We start from the raw sequence: 27,492 nt of genomic DNA, 5'->3' as shown, positions 1-27,492 counted from the left end.
ATGTCTGTTTCTGCCATCCATTGCCACAGTAAAAGGTGTCAGTGCAGACTTTATCTCCACAGGAGGACTGGGCACTGGTGAGAAAATCTATAGAATTACATTAATAACCGGAGATTCAAATAGAAACCCCATCTAAAACATGGAAATTTTAATATTGAAACATATGAAAATTTAATATTTTAATAATTTAATAAAAGATTGGTTCCAAATGGATTTATCTGTTTCAGAAAGGTCCCATTTACCCACGTACCCCTTTATGCTTTTATAAACTATATAAAAGTAGTATGCAGGTCCTTTTCTTCTTACTGTATGTATCCTCCTGTGTATCACTACAGACTGCAGAGGCTTCCCTCCTTCAGCTGGCCTGTCTTTCTCCTGCTGGTTTATGATCTGTAGGTTCAGCTCAGCTTGTGAATCCCACCCTGTGCGTCTTCTCACGATAGTGCGCCACATGTCTCGTGCTGAGCAGCAGTTCAGCTGCCTGTCTGTCAGTATCTCTGCCACTGACGGCTGCATGGTGATCTCCACTGAGGAGGAACCTTATCAGTTCTTGGGTGAAAATTTTCACTTGAGGTTACATTTTATTTCAACTTGTACTAGTTTAGGCATGTGTTGTTCACAGTATTAATTTTATTCTACAGACATGATGGAGCCAGAGGAGCAGGTTCCCAACACACTACCATCCTCAGTGCGGTTTAAATGTTCCAAACAGCTGATACCAGGCCAATGGCACCATCTTTGTCTGGTTATGGCCAAAGGAATCAAGAAGAGCTGTTTTGTAACCGTTTATCTGAATGCAACAGTAATTGGAACAGCAAAGGTTGGTGCAGGGAGTTAAGGATAGTTCACAGAAAAATTTTAATTCTTTCATTTTTTACTCATCCTTCTTTCATGTTGTTCATGTTCTGAGTTTGTATCTTTTGTGGAAAAAAAAAGATGAAATTTGAATAAAATATTCTGACTGGTCTTTTATAAAAAGTGAAAGCTTGACTTAAGGGACTTTGCGAGAATGTTTGACGTTCTGTTATACAGTATGAAGGATTTTTCCAAAAAGACGTAAGTCAGATGTGTTTGGAGTCAGTAAGATTTTTTTGTTGTTTTTGTAGTCTCTTATGCTAAAAACAGAATTATAAAATATTACAAAAATATTTGTAATTATTTAAAATAACTGTTTTCTATATTATTAATTTTTAAAATGAAATGTATTCCTGTGATGGAATAAAGCGATTTCTGAAGCATGGAGTAATTATTCTAATATGCTGAATTGATGCTCAAGAAACATTTCTTATTATTATTATTAATGTTGAAAACAATTGCTATATATCTAAAAAGAAATTATAACATTGTCTTTACTGTCTCTTTTGATCAGTTTAACAGCCTTGCTGAATAAATATATTTGTTTCTCCAAAAAAAAAAAAAAAAACCTTACTGGTCATGTAAGCATGAGAAAATGGTCACAGAGTTTTGATAATGGATTAACAAGGCCAAGATCGGGTCCAAGGCAATGCATAAACTAAAATAATTTACCCTGAATGGAATTTAAGTTGCCTTGGACAAAAGCTTATGTTATGTTATATAATATATGGAATATGTGTTAGTCAGCATTAACTGACACAATATCTTTATTTGTCTTTTTGCAGATTAAATACATTCTGCCATTTCCCGGTCAGTCCGTCTCAATGGATCCCTCTGCAGTCATTGACGTGTGTGGGATTATCGGCACTCCATCTCTATGGAAACAGCATGCGGCTCTTGTCTGGCGGGTCGGTCCTACATACTTGTTTGAGGAAGTTTTGAGTTCTGATGAAGTGGACACTATTTATGGGCAAGGCACCAAATATATCGGTAACTACCTTGCTGTCAGTGCCCAAGGTGAGAAAGGTTGCTTCTCTCTGTCCAAAAATAGTTCTGAATAGAATAGAAATCTGTATTGACAAAAGTGCATTTGTTAATTAGGAGGTGAGACAGATGGTGTTATGTCTCAAATCAGGATAGTCTCCCCGGAGAGGATTTCCTTTGCCATAAACATGGCTGTATCCGCCATCACTACAGTAGCAGATATTAAAGACGAGTACAACGAGGTAGACTGTCGCCATATAGCCAAAGAGGTGCTTTTATTTGACTTTTTTTTATTTATTTATTTGTGCATTTAATTATTTTGATTGTTAAATCATGAGTTATTCATCCTTAATTTTGATCACAGATGGGGATTACGTCACGTGATAATTGTACTCCTGTCTTTCTGGCTCATAACATCAGCCAGCACCTCAGTGGAACTGCTCGGACAATTGGGGCAGCCCTGGTTGGTTGTTTTGGTAAAACGTCCATTAGCTACTTCTCTAAAGTGCTTACTGTGTGACAACTGCAGCAGTTATGTTTTTGTAGTGAAACTTTAATTTGAGGCTGATTTTAAACCTTGTTTTCCAGGTGTAAGGACGTTCAAGTCATACAGTGCTGCAAGTAGCTTCCAGTATATTGGTGGACCTGCTGCCGTCCTGAGTTTGGTGGCAATGGCCTCAGATGACGGCTCCTTGTATGCTGCGATCAAAGTTCTGCTCTCTGTTTTAGAGACGAATCCTGTGATGGATCAGGAGATGAAACGGACCAATGGCTACAAGGTAGTGCTGTCAAATAAATTCAGTTAAGACTTGGAAGTATAACGAATCCAAGCTGCAGATTTGATTTGTTTTGTGTTTTCAGCTCTTGTCCTTCCTGCTGAAGATGAAGTCTAAGCTGATCAGCAGCAGAATCTTCCAGCTAATTATGGCCATAGTTGGCACAATGGAGCTGGGCATTTTCTCTGTTCGCATTCCAAACATCACTGCCTTCCAGGACATCCTCTGTGACTTTGAGGTAAGCTTTAGATTGGTATGGTATGTTTCTTCATAGGTACATTATTTTATGTTCTGATGAGTTAAATGGCATTCTGAGTGTTTATAACCCTATATTAATAGAGCTGCTCAGTCATAAAGTCAATTTGTAGACTAACCCAGAAGGCTAACTTGCTTGCTGTCACTGCAAAGCAAATCTGGTCATGGCTAAGTCTATATTTACTGACAGCATTCTTCAAATACTTTAAGTGTTATGAAGGTTGAAAACCACTGAAAATCTAATAAGATGGCACATAGAAATTCACTTTTAAGAGCTTCAGGATTTCTGCATGAACAGCTTTATTTTATGTTCTTGTTCTTGTTTTCTTTCAGTCATTGAACATGTGGGCTAGCGTGTATAAAAATAGTGCTAACAGTACTTTCTGTATGCAAAACAAGGAAGCAAGTGTTTGTGCTTGATTAGTGATGTGCAGTTAAATGAACAGATCTTTTAGTCCTTATGTAGAAACATTTTTAGCAAGGTACATTACTATTTAAAAGTTTGGGGTCTGAAAGATTTTTAGAATTATAGATTTTTTTTAAAAGTCAAACCTTCCTTTTGAAGTTCAGAATGATTTAATTAACAAAGTTCAAATTAACAGCATTTATTTGAAATACATCTTTTGTACATTATAACTGCCATTATTGTCAATTTCACATGTCCTTATCTTACTGCCATCCTAAAAACTCATAGGAAAATCCATAGGGAATCCATGACTCTCATTCTACTTTCGTTCCTAGTTGTTTCACAAGATTGTTTTCTTCAAGTTTCTTTTTTCTTTTTCCTGTAGGTGTGGCAGAGTGCTCCAGAAAATCTTGACATTTGTGTTTTAAATCATTTCGTTGAAATCCTGAAGTCACCGAGGTACGTTGTAGGCAACGGATGTCAGGTTGTTGCGAATTTTGGTTTGCAGCATAAAGAGATGTGTAACACAAGGATCACTTCCTGTTTTTCAACCATGCAACCATGCCAGTGCTGTTTGCTGCAGATACACGTTTATAATTGTGAATTTATTTCCAGTGGGAGTCAACAGAATGCTGAAGTCATGCACAGACTCCACATTATGAGCAGACTCCTGATCCTGCTGCATGATAACAATGTGACCTGCAGGAAGGTGTCCGTTATCTGCACCATCATCAGATCCCTCCTCGAGGAACATTTCAACACCACAGACATCAAGAGGCATGTCTGTTAACTTTTATAGGTTAACTTGAATCATTTGTTGCATTGTTGATTATCAAACAATTTTGGGAAAATCACCAATGCTTTAAGACACCGAATTATAAAAAATATGTCAACCAGTGTGAATTCTTGACATTCCTGTTTGTTCAAACAGGCTTGGACTCTTCCTAGTTCATAGTCTTTTGCCTCCGACTTTGAATGAGAAATGCACTTTCTCCGATTTGGATTTTGATGATCAATCACAAGGTACAGATTTTTGCAATAAACATACACTTCATTCACGATTTTAGATTTGTACTTTGCTCCAAAATCCTACATTCTGAAGGAAGCCGACTGCTTACATGCTCTTTAAACTCTTTGTGGCTCTAGGCTGGAGTCAAACCCCTGGGAGATCAGTTTGGATCAGGAACCAGTTGCTCTCTATGCTGTCTTCTCTAATCATCTCAAACAATTCAAGCATGTGAGTCAAGATTAGCAATGTAACAACACACAGTCTTGCACGCTTTATCCTTTTTTCTATGAACCCACTGACAAATAATTTAATCTAGTGTTCTAAATATGTTGATGTTTCTTAAATGACAGTAACCATGAAGAGGTATTCTCCGCATTGGGATCCGATTGGTTCCTCCTATTCTTACAGAGCCACATCCATACCAGCACAGTGCTGCTGGTGCTCACACTGCTTACTCACTTCCTATCATATCCAAGCATCCTGGCCAAGTTTAGAGAGGGTGTGTCACCAGGAACATTAGTGGAGACCATGGAGATGCCCATCAATATCACAGGTGATTCTAGATGAAATTTCAAAAGTACTATCATTGTGATGGCTATGTACAGCACTACAACCATTGAAAATATTGAACAGCATTTGTTTTTGATTTATTTTAGATAATCTGAAGTCTCGCTCATGGTCGTTTGAATGTTTGAGCTGTATCTGCCCGGGGTTTGAAGTCCTGCAGAAGCTTCTTGTCAGCCACATCCACCTGCCTCAAGTTTATGGAGCTATTGCTGCACTGCTTCTAGGAAAATCTGATTTCCAGGTTCCTCCTGGGCAGGTAGAGGTCACATTGCCTAATTGTCTGATATGCCAAAGTGTATTTATTTGTAATGTTCAAATGACCAGTTCCCCTCTCTGCTAATGTCTTTCATGGTTTTGATTAATTATGAGAAATTTTATCCTATGCATTGTCTTTTGGATGGCAGGTGGATGTTGACATGATGCTTCAGAGTTTGATTGACGGCTGCAGTGATAGATCTGAGGGCGTTCAGCTATGTGCAGATGCAGCTTGTGTTCTTTTAGAGTTGATTAAGGTTGTCATTGCTAAGGTAAGTGTGTCTTAATTACTAAATGCATTGACATGACACACATTTTTTTATATATATTTAAAGCATTCTGATTTTATAGCAGCTGGAATTGGGTATAAATGTAAGCATCATGCTAAAAAAAAAAAAGGCATTACTGGAATAGACGGACAGTTGCATGTCTGAAGGATGTAATCTTGTACATATTCTTTTAGAGGCAGTTAGCATGATTACAGTCACTTATTGGAAAAAGGTTGCATGATCCAGTTACTTAAATGCATTATCTGTGTCACCATAGTCATTGATGCAAGATCAGTAAAACCAGCTATTTGTATTACTTTAAAAAGCCTGTAACAGGAAGTGCTGATGGCTGGGAAGTGCATTACCCGGGTAGTGTGATGCAGTTTCTCTGCCTGGTGAACAGTTTGTTTCCTCAAGATCCTCTCTGGACCTCCCCTGATTTCCTAAGTTCACTGGCCAGTGCTGTTTTCCCCTCTGAAACCCCAGAGGTGAGATTTTGGGGACTGTACTTTTTTTTTCTGTGCAATTTAAATACATACCCAAGAGACATTTTACTGTCCCACAGTCAAGCAGTTTACAGAAGTGGTATTCTGGTTCTCATACAGAGCTCTGCAGGTGTCCAGGGTATCAAAGAAAGTGGAGAAGTGGTGGGGGAGCCCCTCTTGCTCCGTCCCTCCCACCCAGGCAGGAAGCAGGTGTGTGACTTCATCCGCATCCTCTTGATGGACAGCCTCATTAACATTCCTGTCAAAGATGGTTTTCATCCTTTAATACAACTAGTAGAGGTAAGGGATGTCAATTATTGATATTTAATAAATAAAACTGATTTTTCACAATATTGTTGTATACATTCTATAAATGTTATTGCTGTGGTTATTATTATTATTAATATTATTAATATTAATAATATTAATAATATAAAAAATAACAATAATAATTAATATTATTATTATTATTATTTTTATTATTATTATTATTATTATTATTATTATAACAAAATAATAATACCATAACTTATTAATGCATTACAATAATTTACTTAAGTATATTATAATTTATAAATATATTACGTTTTATTTTAATACTACTAATGATAATAATTCATATTAAATATAAATTATATTATAATAAATAAACACTATAGATAAGGTTCGTTTTTCAAGTGCAGTTTAATAATAAAAGGAACTGTCATATCTGAACTGTTAAACCAGCATCTGATAGTGTGTATAATATTTTTCCTCCATAAGGTGCCACTCTTTGCTCAGTTTTGACAATGAGAGGAACATTACTGCTCACTGGGGGACAGTATCTAGCGGTTTATACAGTCAAGCTGGTAGCGCTGTTTTGGACTGTAGTGAAGATTTTTTTCCTCCTGCATTATTTTAGCATTCTGAATGATTTGTGTTTAGTTTTCCCCGGATGGTGTCTGTCAAGAGCAGAGGCAGAGTTTTCAGACTGAACTCCTGGAGTTTGTGATGAACATCATCCACATGACAGGACAGGAAGAGGGCCAGTCTACTCACGTGACCAGAGATGGTAAAATATATCAGACACCATATGAAACTTCTTTAAATTAATTTGTTGAATGTCAGAAATCGATTTTTTTTCTTTTTGGCCGAAATAATATTGTAAAAATAAGCAGGGTTTGAACTTGTTTTATACCACTCACGTGTCCCACTATATTATTCCAAGATCCATCCAGGTCCAAGCAGGATGGTAAAGCTGCTGTTTTGGTTGAGAATGTGGCATTCTTCAGTAAAATGCTAGTGGGAAAACTCTACTCTGGAATGTTTGTGGTAGAGCCAGAGAATCTCCTGGTCTTCATGGCTGAACAGATAGCAATGGTGAGTTTATCTTCTGATTTATCCAATATATATGGTATTACCGTATTTTTCGGACTATAAGTTGCACCTAAGTATAAGTTGCATCACTCATGTAGTGATCACATATATAATATGCTACAGGAGCACTGAGCAGCATAGAGCGCCCTCTCGCTGTTGTAGACAGTAATGTTTTATCTTGGTTAATTTCTTTTGGTTCATGTTAAATTAATTTTGATAAATAAGCCGCACCTGACTATAAGTCGCAGGACCAGCCAAACTATGAAAAGTAGTGTGACTTATAGTCCGGAAAATACGGTACTGTTTCAAGTCTAGACAAACCTGTATTTACACTGAATGTTTGTATTGACATCAGGCACTGGAGAGAGGTCATGGTAATCGGGAAATAACAGTCAGCGTTCTGTACAAAAACCTGAACCGAGCCCTTCTTTACTTCCTGTCTCGGCCCAGACAGACTCCAGCTGAGCAGGAACTCATCGTTCAAACACTTCGCTTGTTACAGCAGCACTGGGATGTGATCATGGCAACATACAATGCCAATGTCCACTTCATCATCTGTCTCATGCACTGCCTCGTACTTATCCGCTCTGGCAGGTGGGTTTCATTGTTAGTGACAGGGGGAATTTTCAGGACAGGATACAGGATACACTTTGTTGTCTTATTTCTAAGTATTAAAAAGCACAAGTCCAACATATCATTGGTTGTTAGAAAAAAATTGCATCCCTAAAATTATTAGTTTTAGACAGATGGCTAGCTAAAGAAAGAAAGAAAGAACAGGTGTTAAATATATGTTAAATATATGTAATATAATTAGTATACTCCTCCTTTTAATATTCATTTTCTGAATAAAAAATCTTTTTTAAAAAATGCTCTCTTCTAGTTTTCTTGAAGGGTTTGGCTGCGAAGTCCATAAAAAACCTACAAGAAACATCTGGAGGCACATTTTTCTACACAAGAACAACCGGGTGATGTCACAGACTAATGTTACAGATTCAGCAGAAGGTCTGTTTTTATTCTTTACCATCCATTTACTTTTATTGTTTTGTTCTGTCTGCCAAGCAATTCAAATTAAAAGCTTTGAATGTGATTGTGATCCTAGTAGTGGAGTCGGAGCTGATGCTGCTTGTGGAAAGCACCTGGAATCGAGTCATGAGGGAGCGGAGACAGGCACTAGAGGAGGCATATAAAATCGACCTCTCTGCTAAGCCGGGCAGCAAGGAGGGCCAGGTTTCTATGGGTGATGTGAGCCCTCTGTGGGAGGAGACGGCCATGAAAGCTTGGCAGGTCTTTATAGGTCAGTCGCTGCTTGTGTGTCAGTATTTGAGATTATTGTCAGCCATCTTATTTTGTTCCTTTTGCTTAAGTTTCGGTTGTATTTGTCTGATATAAGAGGAGATTGGAGTTGGCTATTAATAACATACTGTAGGTTGCAAAATATTTTTAACATATTTCTTTCAGACTCTCAGAAGAAAAAAGCAAATAATGGTCACCAGAAGAGGGCAGGACTTCTCAGCAGTGCGTTGCAGTCTGTTCAGAAGAGGTTTGGGAAGGATCCAGTCTGCACTCCTGAGGTAGGACAATCAAGTTTATATTAAACACACGTTTTCTGTTATATTCCAGTTCCTTGATGCAATGCATGTCCAGAACTGCTTTACTGAGTGTACTCTATGAATGATATTGTAGACAGACAGGAAGTGATCGGTTTAGTCATTGAGAATTCATACACTGGTGCCCTCACACAATCCCAATTTCACAGCAACCGGAAGTCGCCACCTACCCCGTGGCACTCTCAATCCTGTCTCTAAATCAGTTTGGATTATTACAGCTGAGTACACCTCAGTGGGCGATGTAATTGATATTTGTTCATTTTTTTCCATGGGAACGCTCACTAGAACATTGCGTTTGCTGTTGAAGGTTAAAGACGCTGTTATTGTTGTTTTTTCCCCCCGAAACGCGGCCCACATCATTAGTTCCCACCGCTGAAGACGTCGCCATCTGGAAAAGGATGCAAAGAGATATTACTCAGGCACAAGGGCATGAAATTGCTGTTTCTTTGCAACTGCTGTTATCTCTGTCTCCGCCTCAGAAACAGGAGGGCGGTAATTATAGGCAGTCCCGAACTGATGAAAACCTTCATTTTGTGTTATTCTGTATTATATCAGCTTGTGACAGCCTATCAGCTGCCTTGATGAATTGCTTGAAATTAGCTGAGAATTTTGTGGATTTTGAATTTCTCCTGGAAACTAGTCATCATGAACACATCATGAGGTACACACAATCATCAGATCATACTTTGGTTCTTATAAGGTTTGATAGAAAGTTAACTTTAGCTCATGTAAGAAAATTCAATTAAGCAAGATTTAACTGAATGATTAGATGTGTTATTTGCTCAACTAATAGTCATTGTAAGTTTTGGTCCAAATGCAGAAAATGCCATAAAACACTCAGAAATATTTACAGGGCTACATTGAAATATTTTGAATATTAAACTTTTTTCCTTAGCTATTTTATGAAAATGTAAATAATGGCCAGCAAGATAAGACTTTAGAATGGGTTTTTACTTTTTTATTTGAAATGTAAATAATTCATATATTACACTTTTTGTCCCTTTTTTGTGAAGTCATATTTATATGGTCCTTGCAATATACTGTAGTGTAGACTTCTAATTTCAGTTGATAGTAATGTGAAAAATAATAAGGAATATTAGTTTTACCTATCTCATTTCTTTCTGCATAGGGAAATTCTAAGTAAAAAGAAAACTGTACAAATAAATTGGGGGGAAAGAATATTTTTAATTGATGAGGTTGACCATAGTTATTTGTATTAGTTAAGTTGGCTTGAAAAATCCAACTTATTGAAATCCATTTTAAACAACTTCTTCTTCTGAGACCAAATTTTAAAGAGCCACACAGATGGGAAATCAAAAATTACCTGTTTTACAGTGTATGATATAGCTGTCCATCAGTGTAAACAATGTGCAAATAATTAAACCAAAAAGTACACTATTTATAAAGTTATTGGCTTCTAAAGTAAGGAGTCGACTCTGAATCGCTGAAACGAGCGTTATAGATTTCAAATCTTTTGCCCATCTCTATGTACGTCACTAGGAACACTTTGCATAATAATCTCCGCCTACCGTCTTGGGAGAAACGGAACTCTGACCTTTTTTTTCTGAATTAACTGGCTTTAGCTGGATTAACATAGAAAAATGCTAACAACATGCTAGTACCTTGCTAATCATACCAGAAACAGGCTAACAAAAAACTAGTAACATGCTAATCATACCAGAAACATGCCTGTAACTTGTTAATAATGCTAACAACATGTTAGTAACAACCTAGCAACCACCCTGAGTACCTTAGCAACTACATAGAAATAACCTAGTAACCACCTTGAGTACCCTAGCAACCACCCTAGAAGCCACCCAGTTACCCTAGTGATATGTTTTTCTATGTCTGTTCTTCTGATTGACTGTATTGCCTTCAAAAACTTCAAACAAGCTTTTAAATCTTTTACAAATTTCTGGCTAGGCTTTTTAAAGCCAACTTAAAGTTTGTCTACAAACTTATATCTAATTATTTGTTACTATTACATCAATTATGTCTAATGGGTGCTAAATCAATTTCAGCATTTTAAAACGTTTGTTAAGCACACACACAGTCTAATCCAGTTCCCTGTACACCACAGAACTTACTCTTTCAGCACGGCACAGGACAAACTTTCTCTGGATTCATTTCAGATAAATGCTACGGACTTATTATATCTTCATAATGGAAAGATAATTAACATAGCTAATGATCAAGTTAAGTTTATTAAACATTCACCAACAGCCTAAAATGAAGCTGACATTGTTATGTTATCATCAAAGGTAGTCTTTTTCTGTGGAAAGTAATTAAAATGGAAATCAGTGTGATGTTAATTGCAGAGGGGATGCTGTTTAATGTGGCGCATGTACAAGGCCAATAAGTTTGCTGTTTGGGTAAATGGAGTAATTAATGCTATATATTACTTATGATTCTCTAAATAAAAGAATACAATTAGGCGATGATTCAATGTTTATCTGTCAGCACAGGACCGTAATTACTCCTGTGAACTCCTTTGTAACACTTCTTAATCCCGCCATCCATTTAGCACACACAAATGCACAATTTTCTTTCCTTTTTTTCTAGTTTTATAACTTGTCACTGTTTGTCTTTCGAGGTACTCAAATTGTATTTTTCCTGAATATTTTTGCGACTTTCTCATTTTGCTATGGCATGCAAAGCAGCGATGGGTATGTAGGTGAAACAAACACACAGAGTAAAGAATAAAAACTACAAAATAAATGACTTTTTTTATTGCAAACCTAATGTAATAATAAAGTTTATAGATCTTCTGAAGTGTTGTTTTCTTGTTTACTTGCATAAGTCCTTTTCGCACAGTGCCTATAAAAAGTATTTTCCCCTTAGGAGATTTTCATGTTTTATTATTTCACAACAGATGATTTAATTTGCTGCATTTGACGCAAATAACAGGACAATTATTTCATGTCAAAATGAAGTTTCTACAAATTGTTTAAAATGTATTGTTCATAACTATTCATCGGCCCCAAGTCAGCATTAAGTAGACACGTCAAAAAAGCCAAATTAGGTCCACTGTGAGTTAAAGCAGTAACACACCAAAACATTAAATGGTCATAGATGATTTTTAGAAAACATTTTTATGCAGTTCCTTTTTTTGAACCAATTTTAGATTTATCTTGTGCTTTCATAATTCGTTCCTGTCTCAGTTCGGGCTATAGCAGTACTGGATTCACCTCCAGTCTCTGAACTGCAGTCAGTCGGCTGTTGGGCCGGCTCAGAGAGGACACCACTGTGATGATTGGTTTAATGAGCCTTTAAGTAAATCTGGAGATGAGCAGGTCGGTGTTGAAGTACACTGGCTTCCTGAAAGGCTAATGCCTATCAGTACAATAAATCAGCAGGGCACAGAGCATGGCGCAGGGCCCGCAGCCACCTCACACTGTGCTTATATTATACTTTAAGTTAATTAGAGCACACTGAGGACTATTGGAGACAGCTTTATTGTATGGTTAAATAGCCACTAGCTTGTTTTTCCCACATGAATGCATTTACGAAATGTTATTGTAACTGTGCAAACCTAATAGCTACAGAGGACCGTTTACATATAACTGTCTGCTTGTTCACCTTTGTAGTGTACCTTCATGTGTGGTCATGTTGTGTGTGCTTGATTCCATTAGGGGTTTGTCTTAGACATGGAAGCACACTGGAAAACTTGTGAGACCATATTTGACAGCATGTTGAGGAGTCACGCACAGGTTTTTATATTATTTATTTATTTATTTTACCATTAACACCTATAAAGATGTGATCCAGGAATCCGGCAAAAAAAAAAAAAAAAAGTAATTGTTTTGCTTTTGTGTTTTGTGCAGATGATGCATAATGAGAATGATCGTATGGCCATTCAGTGGCTAAGAATAGAGGAAGACTTGCTCAGAGAGAGGGGTCTCTTTGGCCCTGGTCCAGGAGTCTTCCTCAAACGAGGCTGGGTGCAGAACACCGCAGAGGGGCGCAACCGCACACGATCCCGAATTCGCAGACAGCAGCTACATCGATCCAAAAAGGTCAACTATTACCAGTGTACATAAGAATAATCATTTCTGGTTGAAGAAATATTGATAAAGTAAAATTCTGAGTTTTAAATAAAGATGCAGGTTTTCTTTTATTTATTTTTATCATTATTGTTATTATTTTTAAACTATTTTTCTATCACTATTGAATAATCTTCAAATGCAGTTTTTTTATTATATTGCATTTAATTTATAACAGTAAATATACAAAACAAGTTTTCATTTGTCTTCTTTATCAGTTTCAGTTCTGTTCTGATACATATTATTTATTTATATATTTATTTTAAATAGATGCCATCACTGACCTCAGGTCTCATTCAGAAGAATTTTGTTGAAGAAATCAAAGGAGCTACAGAAATTATTGAGGCTGATTCAGGTTTTACCCTTTTCCTGTCATTTTTATGATCAGTGATCGGTGTTTTATAATAAGCAGCAAAAGCTGTATCTGCACAGTTCTTTAAAAGTACATATTTTGTGTGTCCCAGACCCCAGGATCCTGTGCGAGCCAAGCCGGGAGGTTGAGGAAGAGCACAGTTTGGACTGTCAGCAATTGACCTTTTTCCCTGTCCTTAATGAGGCCTCACCTCTGCCCGAGGATTTCTCAGAGCAGTGCATGGATACTCAACTCATACTGAAGGAGCTGGAACCCACTGAAGAGGTGAGAGTGACCCATATTCACCTGGAGCCACGTTCCATTGGTACAGAAAACACATTTTCGTGTGGACAGCTGTAGTGTGTGTGTGTGCTAAGCCTGACAGTGCTCTTCAGCATTAATTGGGCCGAGAGTGGCTGACAGAAGTATTAATAAGGAACAGTAGGGGGTGATGTCTGCTGTCTTGTATTCATTCAGTAGGTGGTGTGTCCTGCTGTGCAGTGTGTTCAACCAAATTGCCCTCTCCGTACAATTCCAGAGGCAATGTGAGGATTGTAATTTACAGCCACCATGTCTTCTGAGGCTTAGCTTTTCATTATTGCTCAAACAAGAACTAACTCCAAAGATGGAGTATTATGTGTTGTTAATTATTGCTTTTGGATGGAGTTTAAGTGTGTCAGTTAGTGCACATGCTGAGTACAAATATAATTCCCCAATCTTTCACCTACCCAGAATTTCTTGTACTAGCTCAAATATTCCTATCAATAAAGGTCCCAAAGGCCACATTTAAAATAGAAAATAACATATTGTTATTATTATTAGGAACAACAATAATAATAATAATAATAACAAAGGCAAAATAATAATAATAATGAAAATATTTTTATTAGGACTTAATTGTTTTGGCTGTATTTTGATTACTATAATGTTATGACTATATTATTATTATTGACTTTATGATGATGCTTATTATTGTGCCTTTATTGTTTATGACTTTATCATTATTATTTATTATTACATAGATCCCTCAGTGCTTACTCTGCAAAATCTGTGTGTGGTTTGGCAGTTAAAGGGTTGAAAAAGTACATTTGTTTTTTCCTTTAGAATACCATTTCTTTGAAAAGATACATTTAAGTATTTGCTCGGTTTAGATCTAAATCTATTTTATTATGACTTGGAACCTGGTCTGAAACTGGTTTCTTTAGGACCTTCCTTCAAAAAATGCCTATAGATGAATTAATCGGCTGTCTTTGGTTTCCGTCATTCCCGTAGTTTTTGACAGAAAGGAGGATGAGTGGTGCATATTTAATCTTTCTCTGTAGTAAACTATAGCGGAGCACTCTTAAAAACATCCTCTAGCAAGGTATTATTTGACGTTGTTGTAAATCCCCAAGTCCAGACAGAATTAAGACTGCTCGGTTTGAAACCAAAACCCCACCAGGTGGACCATATATTTAAACAGGGCCTTAATCAATTAGCGTGTTGCTATTGTTGCTGTGTCATTGATTAATTCTGGTAATAAACAGTGGGGCCCTCTCTGTGCTGGTGAGGGGGCGCTTGCATGGAGAGGAGGCTCTGATTTGATTTGTATTGTGGAGCGGCTGGCAGTATGGCTGGACCCCATATGTTTTGAGGACGCGGATCCCCGGAGCCCAGAGTTGTGGTGACTCAGGGCTGAGGCCAGGTGCAGCTGCATGGTGTGAAATGAAGGGAGACAATACAATTAGCCGTGCATAATCGAGAGGTTTCGTGCGAACTCCGCCTGCGGAAGATTGGCCTCGTTGCACAAACACCACATCCATTCAGCATCTTGCCTTTTTCTCCCTTTAATTTTTGTCTCTCCACAGTGTTGTTTAGTTAATGAAGTGGTAATAGTGATCAATCAAGACTGGGGTGGTGCTTCCTTGACACGTTAGCCCCAGGGCACAATTCAGAAGGCAGGGTGCAGTCACACTTTATACAACTCTTGAAAACTTCCCTTGACATTGTGTTAACTTATTCACTGAATATGACAGCATGTAAAACAAATTACAGCTTTATTTTAAACAGTTCAATGCACAGCACAGATTCCAATATGAGCTGCTTGATACACATGCTGTCTGCTGTAATGTGTCCATGCCTCAGGTCAAAGCAAAACACTGTGTGGTGGTCGTCAGTGGTCACATAGTGACCGAAGGAGTGCTGTTGTTTGGCAAAGCTGACCTCTACATATGTGAGGGCTTCACATTGACCTCCACTGGAGATGTGTGCTGTAGAATCCATCATCAGACCAAGTAAAGTCCCATTTTTCTCTCAGCATAAATCTCTACTCTACTTATATACACTACTGTTCAAAAGTTTGGTGTTGGTCTCTTATTCTCACCAAGACTGCATTTATTTGACCAAAAAATACAGTAAAATATCTTAAAATTAAAATATATTATTTTATTACATTATAAAAGGTCTTTTTTTGTGATTGGAAAGCTGAATGTTCAGTGAAACATAATACTGCAGAAATTATTCTGATATGCTGTTTGGACAGTTGCTGCTTGATATTTTTTTGTGGAAACGGTGATATATTTTATAGGTGTCTTTTATGATGACAAAGTTAGAAAGAACAGTATTTTAATATTAATATTTTTACATTACCTTTACTGTCACTTTTGATCAATTAAGTACATCCTTGCTCAATAAGAGTATTTATTTCTTTTAAAAAAATCTTAATGAGAAGCTTTTAAACAGTAGTGTTTATTTATTTCATTTTTTATTTATTTAATATTTTACTACTTAAAGCATTTAAAATATCTATTTTTTTCTTTAGAGTTGAAAATAAGGTTTTGGAATTTTTACAAATGTAATTATATCATTATAAAATTATATCATTTACAATGTGTGTGTTTGTAATAAATAGAAAAATGCAAAATAGACGCATTTTATCAGAATTGTGTAATTATATAGTTTTTTATGTGATAATATATATAATAATATAACTATTAACTTTAGGTTTACTGAGAACAGCTTTCTTTATATTTGTGTACAGATTTAACAGTATCTTACATTTTCTGTACTTATTATAGTGTGAGAGACTCATATATTTGCAATATGATGACTAAAGAGAAAAGCTCAGTGAGCCCAAACTGCAAACGCTGGTCATATGATGACATCAAAGAGGCCAGTTTCATGCGCTTTCTGCTTGAGGTGAGATTCACAAGGCCCATAGTCATTAAACCTTTGTACTTTATTTATTCTATAGGATAAATCTTGTAACTTAATGTTACTGATTATTATTTTCATGTTTGTAATCTATAAATAGCATGTTCTCCAGTGCATTTTTTTGCCATTATATGTATTACTTTATTTATCATGTTTGATAATTTAATTAATTCTCCATGACACTATAGGACAATGCCCTGGAAATTTTCTTAAAGAACGGAACTTCAGTTTTCCTGGTATTCTTCAACAATGACCACGTCAACGCATATAAAAGGTAAAACGAGAAAGCGCTTGTGATTCAGGCAGGTAAACAACTGTGTGTGAGGTGACAGACTAAATTGATTTATCTTTTCTTTCTAGGCTGTGCTCTGTGGTCTCCTCATTAAAGGGAAGGGGAGAAATTGTACTTAATGTGAGGTGAGTGTCAAAAGCATCTTGCAGACAGCTTCCATTTCAGTTAGAGAGACTGTGAGGCTTTTATACTGAAACAGGTTTCAAAGTTTCCAGAAAACCCATTCTCTTATGTTTGTGGTTAACGATTGACAGGAAGACTCTCAATCCCCTGAACAATATCCCGGCATTACACTGAAACTACAATTACTGCATCTTCAGCACTTCCTACCAATTAAAACAGCCTCCGTAACTTTTCAAAGTCATCAACAGCCAATACAACTCACAGTTTTATAGCTGTTAATTGTCTGCAAGGATGCCATAAGCTTTCTACCTATTCGTTATTTCAGATGTTCTTTTGGTTCAAATTATCATTCCTTGACTCACCATTTCAGTTTCTACTCAATTTAGTTTTATCATGTTTAGTTCCCCTGACATTTTGACATGATGAAGTGGGAATGGACTTAATGTTTATCGTTTCCCATTGGCTTCAAAGTCAAAGCTGTTTTCTTAAAATAAGAAATATATATAGAGAGATAAAGGATATTGTAATTTTTGGGCTGGCCTGTAAAAACATGTATTTTAGTGTCAGATAATGTATATGCGTATTTATAAATTCATGTTTGTACATCAATGTACATTTCATTTGATTTCTATTTAAAACGCTTTATTTGGGAAGCAGAATGAAACAGTTAGCTAAACTTTAACTTCATAATTTTAGCTTTAGTTGAAGTTAACTTTGTTGTTTTGTGTTTGACACATTTCAAAATAATTTCCCCAGGAAAATGAGCTTGAGATCTAACAATATTTGGTGGACCCCCTGCAAAACCTATTTATTCCCTAAAAGTACAGGAGTTTTAAAAGTTGATTCATTATGTAGAATGCCCTTATTCATAAAGGTTATTCATAAAAGACAATGTGTTGGTATCTCCGGCAGGTCTGGCTTGTCCTTTTTGAAAACTTGGAGGTGAGATAGTAGTCTGCTGCCGCCAATTTTCTTGATTACCTCGAGCTATAGAGTTTGGCGAGATCAGCCCTGAAAAATTACTCTTTCTTTGCGACTTGTCAAGCAGCTTTTTCCTTCTGCACCTCTCTTGGCAGGGATGGCACAAATCTCCCTCTCTGACCAAAAACAGATTTCCTGTTGGTTTTATAGCATCAGAGTCTTTGCCGTCTCGCTGTGTATAGAAAACAGGGTTGCGTTTGGTGTTGAGCTTCGTCAGGTTGGGCAACACGTTTATGCATTCTGGTATCCGTGTGAGCAAGTTATCAAAAACTCCCAGCTCTGTCAGGTTTGTCAGGGTGGCCAAGGTGGGAGGGAGGGCGTTTAGACGATTCATACCCAAGTTGAGAACCTGGAGGTTTCTCAGACTTCCTATTTCAGGCGATAAACCGTCAGAGTCCAGGTTGTTGTTACAGAGGTTGAGGTAGACCAGAGATGTCAGGAGTCCAATGCTTTCCGGGAGTTGTTCGATTTGGTTGCTGTGAAGGTCTAACCAACGCAGTCCAGAGAGCTGGCCAACGAATTCTGGGATAATTTTCAATTTGTTCCGGCTCAGGTCAAGTTCCTCTATGTTTCTTAACTTTAGGAGGCATTTGGGAAATGTGGCGATGCCTACATTGCTCAGATCAAGTCGTAGTTTGCCATCTGGAGTTACTTTAAGGGCATTCTTAGCCATTTTCAGTGTGATCTTCGTACCTTTGGCTCCACCTGCTCTCTTTCCTTTAGCCATGGAGCTGTATAGACACAGATTAATGGTTAAGCGCTTCTGAAGCATCAATTTGATTAAGTCTTAACTCAAGTCATGTAATTATTATCTCAGGACCTCGTAGCTTTAAGCATGTATGACTTAATGATGGGACAGTTTAGTTGTTTGCATGGGTAAAGTGGTATCATGTATGCCTGCAGGCAGTATCAGGGGCGCGGAGGTGTCGGGAATGAGGGGGGTGTAATGTTTACACCCTAAAGGGATCTTTTGGGATAATGTCGTTCTCTAATTATGGCTAATACCAGGTAACAGTGGGTACGGCGAGCGCTCAACACATATTCTGGGAAAATCTGTTTGTGTTCCATCTGACTGATCTAGGGTGGCGCTAGCAAGCCGTGTGACTGTGTAGAGAGAGTTAAATCAGTACTTTGATAAATGACACTGGAAAGAAATTTTAAATCGCTCCCTTCATATCTTCCCATTAAAAAGGAGGAGTGGCTACATTGTAAGCCCTTTGGCGACTCATTAATCACATTGGTGGATAGGCTACTACTGTTCATCCTGTTTCTATTAGACCTTTTGTTTTGAATCTGTTGCATCTGAGAAGTGCAATTACAGGGAGCTGACCATCGGTGTGATCCATCTTCATGTTGTTTGTGATTCGCTGATTCTGAACCCCTCAGAATGGAGAGAAAATCAGACGGTATTGCTATTTTTGTGACATTGATTCTGCGACTATATGATTTAAAACCGATAACAGTTTGTTACCAAAATATACTTTTTAACTGATGAATATGCTTTTGAAAATCTCTCAAACAACTGTTTAGTGAGTCTTAATTTTTTTTTACCAAAATTAAAATTAATAATATATTGAATGTATTATTTCGAACACTTACTGTACATATAACGAAAAATAGTTAATAGTGTCAGACATGATCTCTTAATTTGTCATTTTTGTTGTTTCACGAGTTCACCCTTACATCTAATCTGAAGGCAAATAGTAGGCATATTTTGGCGTGCTGTCCTGGGGGAGGGGTCCGGGCCCGGAGCATAGCCCGAACCCAAATAACTCCCCCTATCCCTAATTTGGGATAAATAGATTAGAAGTGAGGAGTTGGGGTGGAGGAGGGTTGCCGAAAAACTGTCGTGGGACAGGAGGTAGGAAGACTGGATATATATACGCTTGCGTGCTATTTAAGATGATTAGCTAAACGAGATGCACCTGTGCCAAATTGGATGATTATCTGATCGTGCTTCTCCCGAACTTTGTTAATAAAACCACATTTCACGAGTTCACCCTTACATCTAATCTGAAGGCAAATAGTAGGCATATTTTGGCGTGCTGTCCTGGGGGAGGGGTCCGGGCCCGGAGCATAGCCCGAACCCAAATAACTCCCCAAAAGAAGCTTAAAGCCATAGGACAGCAGCCAGAGAGCTAAAATTTAGTTGCCCCCCAAAATATGCGTGTTGGGAAGAAAATGCAGAGCGACCGGGAGAGCCGTGCAGTGTTCGACGAGAGCTGCGGCTCGCAACGTCTTACCAGCGAGCCCTCCGTGCCGCTTATGGGAGGACCACGATGCCGGATATCAAGAAATGAGGGACTCTTGCTGCCTCCGAAGGGAGCTGCGGCTCTGCTGCACCGGAAGGGAGAGTCCCTCTTGCGGCGGAGTACGAGGCACGGTTTGTTGCATCTGATGGAGGGCTCTCACTGCGACTGAAGGGAGCCAGCGACTGTATCCCATCGGGAGGGAGATCCCTGGCCGCCATAGAGTATGCAACATAACTCGGACGGTGGGTTCACACTGCGACCGAAGGGAGCCGTGGGTCTGCTGCACCAGAAGGGAGAGCCCCGTCAGATGCTGAATAGGCAATGAGATTCGAGCCGCGGTTTGGCGCGTCGGATGAAGGGCTCCTAATGCAACCGAAGGGAGCCAGCGGCTGTACCCCATCGGGAGGGAGATCCCTAGCCATCGTTGAGCATGCAACATAACTCAGATGGGGGGTTCACACTGCGACCGAAGGGAGCTGTGGGTCTGCTGCACCGGAAGAGAAGCCCTAGTCCGATGCTGAGAAGGCAAAGAGACGCGACTGTTGGAGGGACTCCCGCTGCATCCGAAGGGAGCTGCGGCTCTGCTGCACCGGAAGGGGGAGTCCCCCATTGCGGGTTTATGGAGGCACGTTTTTTTTTTTTTGCCTCTGAGGGTTCTCCCAGCCTCCGTAGGGGGTTCGCAACTCTGCAGCAGGAGTGCTGCCCCGGAGGGGAGAGCCCTGATTGACGCTAACTGGAATACGACTGTTGGAGGGACTTTTGCTGCGTCCGAAGGGAGCTGCTGCTCTGCTGCACCGGAAAGGCGAGTCCCCCTTGCGATGCGAGGCATGGCTTGATGCGTCTGATGGAGGGCTCTCACTGCGACCGAAGGGAGCCAGCAGCTCTATTCCCCCGGGAGGGAGAACGCTGTCCGCCCTTGAGCATGCAACATAACTCAGATGGGGGGTTCACCCTGCGACCGAAGGGAGCCGTGGGTCTGCTGCACCGGAAGGGAGAGCCCCATCAGATGCAGAATAGGCAAGAAGATTCAAGGCACGGTTTGATGCATCGGATGGAGGGCTCCTGCTGTGACCGAAGGGAGCCAGCGGCTGTGTTCCCCCGGGAGGGAGATCCCGGTCCGCCATTGAGCATGCAACATAACTCAGACGGGGGGGTTCACCCTGCGACCGAAGGGAGCCGTGGGTCTGCTGCACCGGTAGGGGATCCGTCCGATACGGAGTAGGCAAGAAAACGCGACTGATGGAGGGACTCTCGCTGCGTCCGAAGGGAGCTGCGGCTCTGCTGCACCGGAAGGGAGAGTCCCCCTTGCGACTGTATACGAGGCTTAATTTGATGCATCGGATGGAGGGCTGTCACAACGACCGAAGGGGGCCTGTGGCTCTGCTGCACCGGGAGGGATAACCCCGTCTGCCGCTGAGCGCGCAGCGCAACTCAATGACAGATGAAAGGCTCACACTGCGACCGAAGGGAGCCACTGCCCAGCTGCACCGGAAGGGAGAGCCCTGTCCGATGCTGAAATAGGCAAGGAGATTGTAACGATGGCTGGAGGGCCCTTACTTTGGCCGAAGAAACGATAACTGAGAGGCTTCTATTATTCAAGTACACAACATGATTTAAGGAGGAATATTTTTTTTTTTTTTTTTTTTAAATGTCTGATGAACAACAACCGAGGGCATCTATCGGATTATGTGAGAGGCCCCTTTTGAGCTGCTTAAGTTTAGGGCTGAAACGATTCCTCGAGTAACGCGATTACAAAAAATGATGTAGGCAAATTCCTCTGCTTCGAAGCCTCTTTTAATTTATTCTAAATCTCACGTCAGGTTCTTTCGCAATGATTTATTTTATTTTTTAAAATGTGACAACGCATTTTTTTTTTTTTTTTTTTTGGGTTGTTGTTGGCGGAAGGAGACAAGCGCTGCGTCCGAAAATCACGTACTGCAAGGAGTCAGCAGTGTTTTGATTTGAGGACGTAAAGAGAACGTTGTGGCATGTGTCCATTGCAAGATAGAGCTGGCATACCACAACTAGGGCCCTACAATTTCCGCGATGCAGAAAACGTGGAGGGGATTGCGGAATCCAGTCACAAAAACGGAATTTACAGTTGAACGCGGAATGGCAAAGAACTTGCCAATTATTATTATTATTATTATTTATTTTATTAATAATTTTTTTTTTTTTTTTTTTTTTTGAATGAATGAATTAATCAAAATAGGTAATTGCACTTACATCCAATTCACGAATTAATATCTCTAAATATTAAGCCGGAACAGTATTTAAATGTAAATCCTGCATGTTCTGTGTGTCTCTGTTAATGAATGGAGCAGGAGCGCGACTTCCTTTATCACACACACACTGAAGCGCGCGTTACGCTCACGGTAATTTCTGCGTCTGCGGTCTCACTAAATAAGGACTTGAACAACATCTCCAGAACTGCTCTGACAGTCAGTTCATGAGCATTTGACCATTTGATTTAAGTAAAACTAGCGTCACATCACATACACAGAACTGAAAAGGTACGTCAACCCGACTAAATAAAAGTCCGGGGTCCTGACATTTTATCCTACCCATCAGATTTACTGTGCATGCGCACATCAGTATAATTAAGCAAAAACGCATTTTATTACTCGATTAATCGATGGATTTTTTTTTTTTTTTTTTTTTTTTTTGTCGTTGATGAAAGGAGGGTCCATCGTGAATTTAGATTGGGCGTTCCGGAGTTAGACAAAAGCGAGCCTGATGAGGTTGAATTGGAGAATGGACATAAAATATATATTATTTATTTATTTTTTATTTATTTTTTTGAGGCTCTTGCGGCAGCGAGAATTGCGGCAGTAGGGAAGGATGGAAAGGGCTCCTGCGGGAGCAGACACTGCTGCGGCAGTGATGAAATATAGGTAGAGGCTCCTGCGGGAGCAGACACTGCTGCAGCAGTGGTGAAATATAGGTAGAGGCTCCTGCGGGAGCAGACACTGCTGCGGCAGTGGTGAAATATAGGTAGAGGCTCCTGCGGGAGCAGACACTGCTGCGGCAGTGGTGAAATATAGGTAGAGGCTCCTGCGGGAGCAGACACTGCTGCGGCAGTGGTGAAATATAGGTAGAGGCTCCTGCGGGAGCATACACTGCTGCGGCAGTGAGGAAAAAACAGAAAAGGCTCCTGCAGGAGCGGACAATACTGCGGCGGTGGGGAGATATAGAGAAGGCTCCTGCGGGAGCGGACAATGCTGCAGCGGTGGGGAGATACAGAGAAAGCTCCTGCGGAAGGATGGCTGAAGTGAGGATTGACCGTTACAGATAGATAGGGCATGTTAGGAGAGTTAGCTATGGTAGATTAGGAGTTTTAGTGAAAGGGGATGAGCTGGCGTTAGAGGGGTTGGCTGAAGAGGGTTCAAGATAGATATATAAATAAATAAAATAATCGGCCTGACCACTAATAGGTCTTGGTACCCTCTGCCTTCTGGCAAATCTGGAGCTGGAGGCCACTGAACAGAAAAATGGTTAGTAGCATGAGGGAGCGGAAGAGTTGAGGGCGCGTTTACGAATGGAGGCGGCCTCACGTTTGCTTCAGCTGCTGTAGCTGTGGGTCGTGGGAAGGGGCTGGGGTGTGTGATGTCTTGAAGAACCTGTGTAGCCTGCACTGCTAGCAGAAGTAACAGGATGGAAATACTGAGATGTGCAGGTCCGTGTTGCAAGTAAAAGTAGCTTCATGCTTGCTTTGGCTGCTGTAGTTGTTGGCTGATTTGACAATTGGTCAAACCTTGTCTGAATTAATACAGTCCTGTTGGAAAAGCATCTTTTCCTCTTATTTTGGCCTTCGGGCCCTTTTAAACAGCCTCCAGAGCAGATAAATTTTGGGATGCCGTTTTCCTGTTGTAGTATGGACTGTGAAAATAGAGGCTTTGAAACGATGTAGCATGTTTAGTTTTATAAACCATTGTACCAATAGACATGTCTATAGCAGTAACGTTAATTGCAGTAATGTGATATTCAAATTCAAGCCGTTTCTAAAGACATTTACTTTGCATGCTTTTCATATAACAGTCCTAAAAAGACGATAGAAAATTTACTCACACTTGTTGTTCTGCAGCCAAACACGAGGCAGTAGCGTTTTTTGAAAAATTCTGAATAATCATGCCAGTAAATGGTGAAATATGTCCCTAAATAATCGATCCTGCCGGAATAATTGCATGAAACTTATGTCTGTATCTTCTCAGTGAGGTTTAAACATGCACAGTAAAGCAAATGTAATGTCTTTAGACATTTCGGTGTGGATGACAACTCTGCAAAAAGCCTTTGCTTCGTGGTTAAAAAGTGGCATCGTCATCGGACAGAGTTAAGTCATAACGCCGTTTAACAATTTTTTGCGTCTTCATAAGCGCATTCTATATATAACGTCTATTTAAATTGTTCAGATGAGCAAATCACGAGGTTTTCTTGCATGATTAGCATTTTAATTGTTTGGTCAGACGGTTCATATATTGATCTATATATTCACGTTCATAAATCGGGGATTAAACGTGGAATTTATCTTTTGTATGCTAAATATGTAAACAATATGTGCACAGTACCTATAACTGCGCTTTACATTTTGCAAGATTGACATGCTAAATGACCCGGTTTACTCTCATCAATTTTGTTAAGAGAAGATATGTACCAGTTCATTGCGTTTACGAACGACATGTATCCGTTTAATCAACTCGACATGTATACCGGTTTAGTCCTTTCGTTCACGAATGAGAGCTCTCGATCTCTGAGACTCATATGAAACTCGCTCATTGTGGATGACAACTCTGAAAAATTCTTCATGAATTAGTGTAAACTGAGAACGATTCGTTCGCCTAGAAGATTCATTCGAAAAAACGATTCTTTCACGAACGACATGCCACTACAACAACGCATGGTCTTCGCCGCTAGTGGAGGCAGCATCGAACTGCGCCACGGCTGAAAAAGCGAGAGAGGTTTACTGCGCTGAGAACTGGAGCACGGCTGCGATCCAGCATTGTAAGAGAGCCCGGTCCTGGCGAGAAAATCGTGTTGTCGAGTGAGGCGAGCTCAAGGATTTGCACGAGCTTTTGGCCACAACGTGTGGCTTGGCGAGAAGAGCAGCTGACGCGATGACGCTTGTTGGTGTTCGGCGGATAGATATCTTCGTCGGAAGGAAGATTGGGCCTGTGATAAGATGACGGACAGAGCGAACCGAATGCGGACAGAGCGAACCGAATGCGGACAGAGCGAACCGAATGCGGACAGTCTATGCCGAAAAACTGTCGTGGGACAGGAGGTAGGAAGACTGGATATATATACGCTTGCGTGCTATTTAAGATGATTAGCTAAACGAGATGCACCTGTGCCAAATTGGATGATTATCTGATCGTGCTTCTCCCGAACTTTGTTAATAAAACCACATTTTTAAAATATGATCCAAATGTCTAGTTTGAAATTGTACAAAAACAAACCTGAATTCACCCTACAAATCAGTCAGTAAGTACATTTTTAGGAATATTTATCTATATCTTGAAACATTTTATTGTTAGAGTGACCTTTTTTTTGTTAATTTTTTGCCTGTGCTTAAACATGCTCCATGACAACTTCAGAAAGGATAAAATAATTACAGGTAAAAGGATTACACAAACCATCAGTTTGCCCCAACCAGCTATTGTTACCCAGGATTCATTTTATCCCTTTGTCTGGTATGAAAGAAGTTTTTCTTACTTACAGTTTTTAAATGAGGTCCACAGCTGAATTGCTTGAGAATCAGAGGAGGATCTTAGTCCTAAAAGAAGCTTTGTCCTGTTTAACTTTTGTTACCAAGCAACTCTTGCATGGGGTGCCAGAAGTTTTATTGTCCTGTGACTGGAGCTTGCACAAAAGAAAGGGGAGAAAGAAGTGTTGCAGCGTTTGTGTTTTACACTCCCTCGGATTACATTTCCAGAATGTTCTTTGAAGTCCAGGGCATTAATGGTTTCATCCATTAGCCCATTAGATTGAACTTTGCATTTTCTTCTCTTAATCGCTTTCTTTTCCTTTATATGTGGTAATAAGCAGTGATAAATATTTTAAAGCAAACCAGTTTAAATAGTGTCAAATCAGCTGTGATCTTGAATGTTTAGATGGCTTGTTGTAGGAAATGCATTTGTAATCTTGTAACTCACTAATGTGTGTGAAGGAGGAAACTTCCGAGGTAATGTTATGTTTACAGATATTTTCCAAAACCTATAGATGGCGCTATACTCCTTTCAAGGAAGGAACATATTGCCTGAATAAAATCTTAACCCTTTTTTCCCCACAAGAACGTATGTCTCATTGGTTTAAATCCATAAGCTCTTTTTATTCCTTAACCTCAATCCTAGTAGACTTGTTTCGGATGACTTGTTCAGAATTCACTGTATTCAAGGCGATTGATTCTGTAACTGTTAAGAAGTAAAAAAAAAAAAAAAAACTGTGTATGCATTACGTTAGGTGAAATTGCAATAGGTCAAACAGGGTATTTGTCAAATAAGTAAGAAAGACATAAAATGTCATAAAAATGACACAAAATATTTCTTCAATTATTCTTTTGTTGTGTTCATACAGAAAGATGGCAGCAGTTGAGAAGACTGCCCTAATTAAATGGCAGGTAAAGAGCCTTTCAATACATGCATCATTATTAACCATTATTTTTTATACAGTGAATTGATTGAATATTTATATAAATATAAGCTCTTTGAAAATTAATTTTACATTAACACAAATGCATATTTTTTGGTATTATTTTCTTCTGTTCTTGACAGTGTGTATCTTTTTCCATAGAGAGGAGAAATCAGTAACTTTGAATACCTTATGCATTTAAACACACTTGCTGGGCGGACATACAATGACTTGATGCAATATCCTGTTTTTCCATGGATCATTGCTGATTACGAATCAGAGGTAGAACTAATATCGCCCAAACTTTACATTTTGACCTAAAAATGTTCTTTTTTTTAATGCTAAAACATTTTGTTTGTTTGTTTGATCTTATTCATCGCTTATTAGACTCTGGATCTGTCCTGCCCTGCTACATTCAGAGATCTGTCCAAACCAATGGGAGCTCAAAATGAGAAGAGGAGAGAGAAATTCATTCAGAGATACAATGAGGTGGAAAACAATGATGGTAAAGGATATTTTTATATGCACCTGTGTGTAGTTATTCCTTAACTGAGACCAAAATCCTATTGCTCAAACAGCTGAAGTTCATGCAGTTTGTCTGTTTCACCTGCAGACATGGAGGCTCTAGGTGTCTTTTATGTTTTATTGGACATTCAGGGACCAATGCTTTCATTTACTTAGTGAATTTGTTGATTACAGGTGATCTGTCAGCTCAGTGTCATTACTGCACACACTATTCCTCAGCAATCATAGTGGCCTCGTACCTGGTGAGGATGGAGCCTTTCTCCCAGACCTTCCTCCACCTGCAG

At 39.3% G+C, this 27,492-nt stretch overlaps 2 protein-coding genes across 2 annotated transcripts; one reads left to right on the top strand and one right to left on the bottom strand.

The window, feature by feature from the left end:
* On the top strand, positions 1-27,492 carry LOC128025798 (WD repeat- and FYVE domain-containing protein 4; the record flags this gene model as incomplete). The annotated part of the gene is given in 35 exon segments (XM_052612313.1): positions 1-77; positions 336-554; positions 642-820; positions 1,641-1,872; positions 1,957-2,108; positions 2,204-2,315; positions 2,428-2,618; positions 2,701-2,853; positions 3,662-3,735; positions 3,892-4,053; positions 4,208-4,299; positions 4,423-4,513; positions 4,636-4,838; positions 4,942-5,108; positions 5,257-5,379; positions 5,703-5,864; positions 5,982-6,161; positions 6,786-6,912; positions 7,069-7,220; positions 7,573-7,811; positions 8,098-8,219; positions 8,317-8,511; positions 8,676-8,788; positions 12,457-12,534; positions 12,649-12,840; positions 13,138-13,222; positions 13,332-13,504; positions 15,344-15,492; positions 16,276-16,396; positions 16,600-16,685; positions 16,772-16,828; positions 26,630-26,672; positions 26,846-26,965; positions 27,071-27,188; positions 27,383-27,492. Coding segments are annotated over 35 exon segments (4,849 nt in total), but the record flags the coding sequence as incomplete, so codon positions are not given.
* LOC128025815 (leucine-rich repeat-containing protein 18-like) lies at positions 16,835-25,825 on the bottom strand. Its single transcript, XM_052612344.1, has 2 exons — positions 25,773-25,825; positions 16,835-18,538 (listed from the first exon to the last, which is right to left on the bottom strand). Exon 2 carries the CDS (start codon positions 18,532-18,534, stop codon positions 17,689-17,691), a length of 846 nt encoding a protein of 281 aa, XP_052468304.1. The 5' UTR covers positions 18,535-18,538; positions 25,773-25,825; the 3' UTR covers positions 16,835-17,688.

This window comes from Carassius gibelio, chromosome A13 (assembly GCF_023724105.1).
Source record: "Carassius gibelio isolate Cgi1373 ecotype wild population from Czech Republic chromosome A13, carGib1.2-hapl.c, whole genome shotgun sequence".
NCBI lineage: Eukaryota > Metazoa > Chordata > Actinopteri > Cypriniformes > Cyprinidae > Carassius > Carassius gibelio.
Note: the sequence above shows the minus strand (reverse complement) of the source record. Positions and strands in the feature narration are given on the sequence as shown.

What these genes read in the sequence shown, in the direction of transcription:
- LOC128025815 (XM_052612344.1), bottom strand. Translation starts at nt 18,534, where the DNA reads ATGGCTAAAGGAAAGAGAGCAGGTGGAGCCAAAGGTACGAAGATCACA.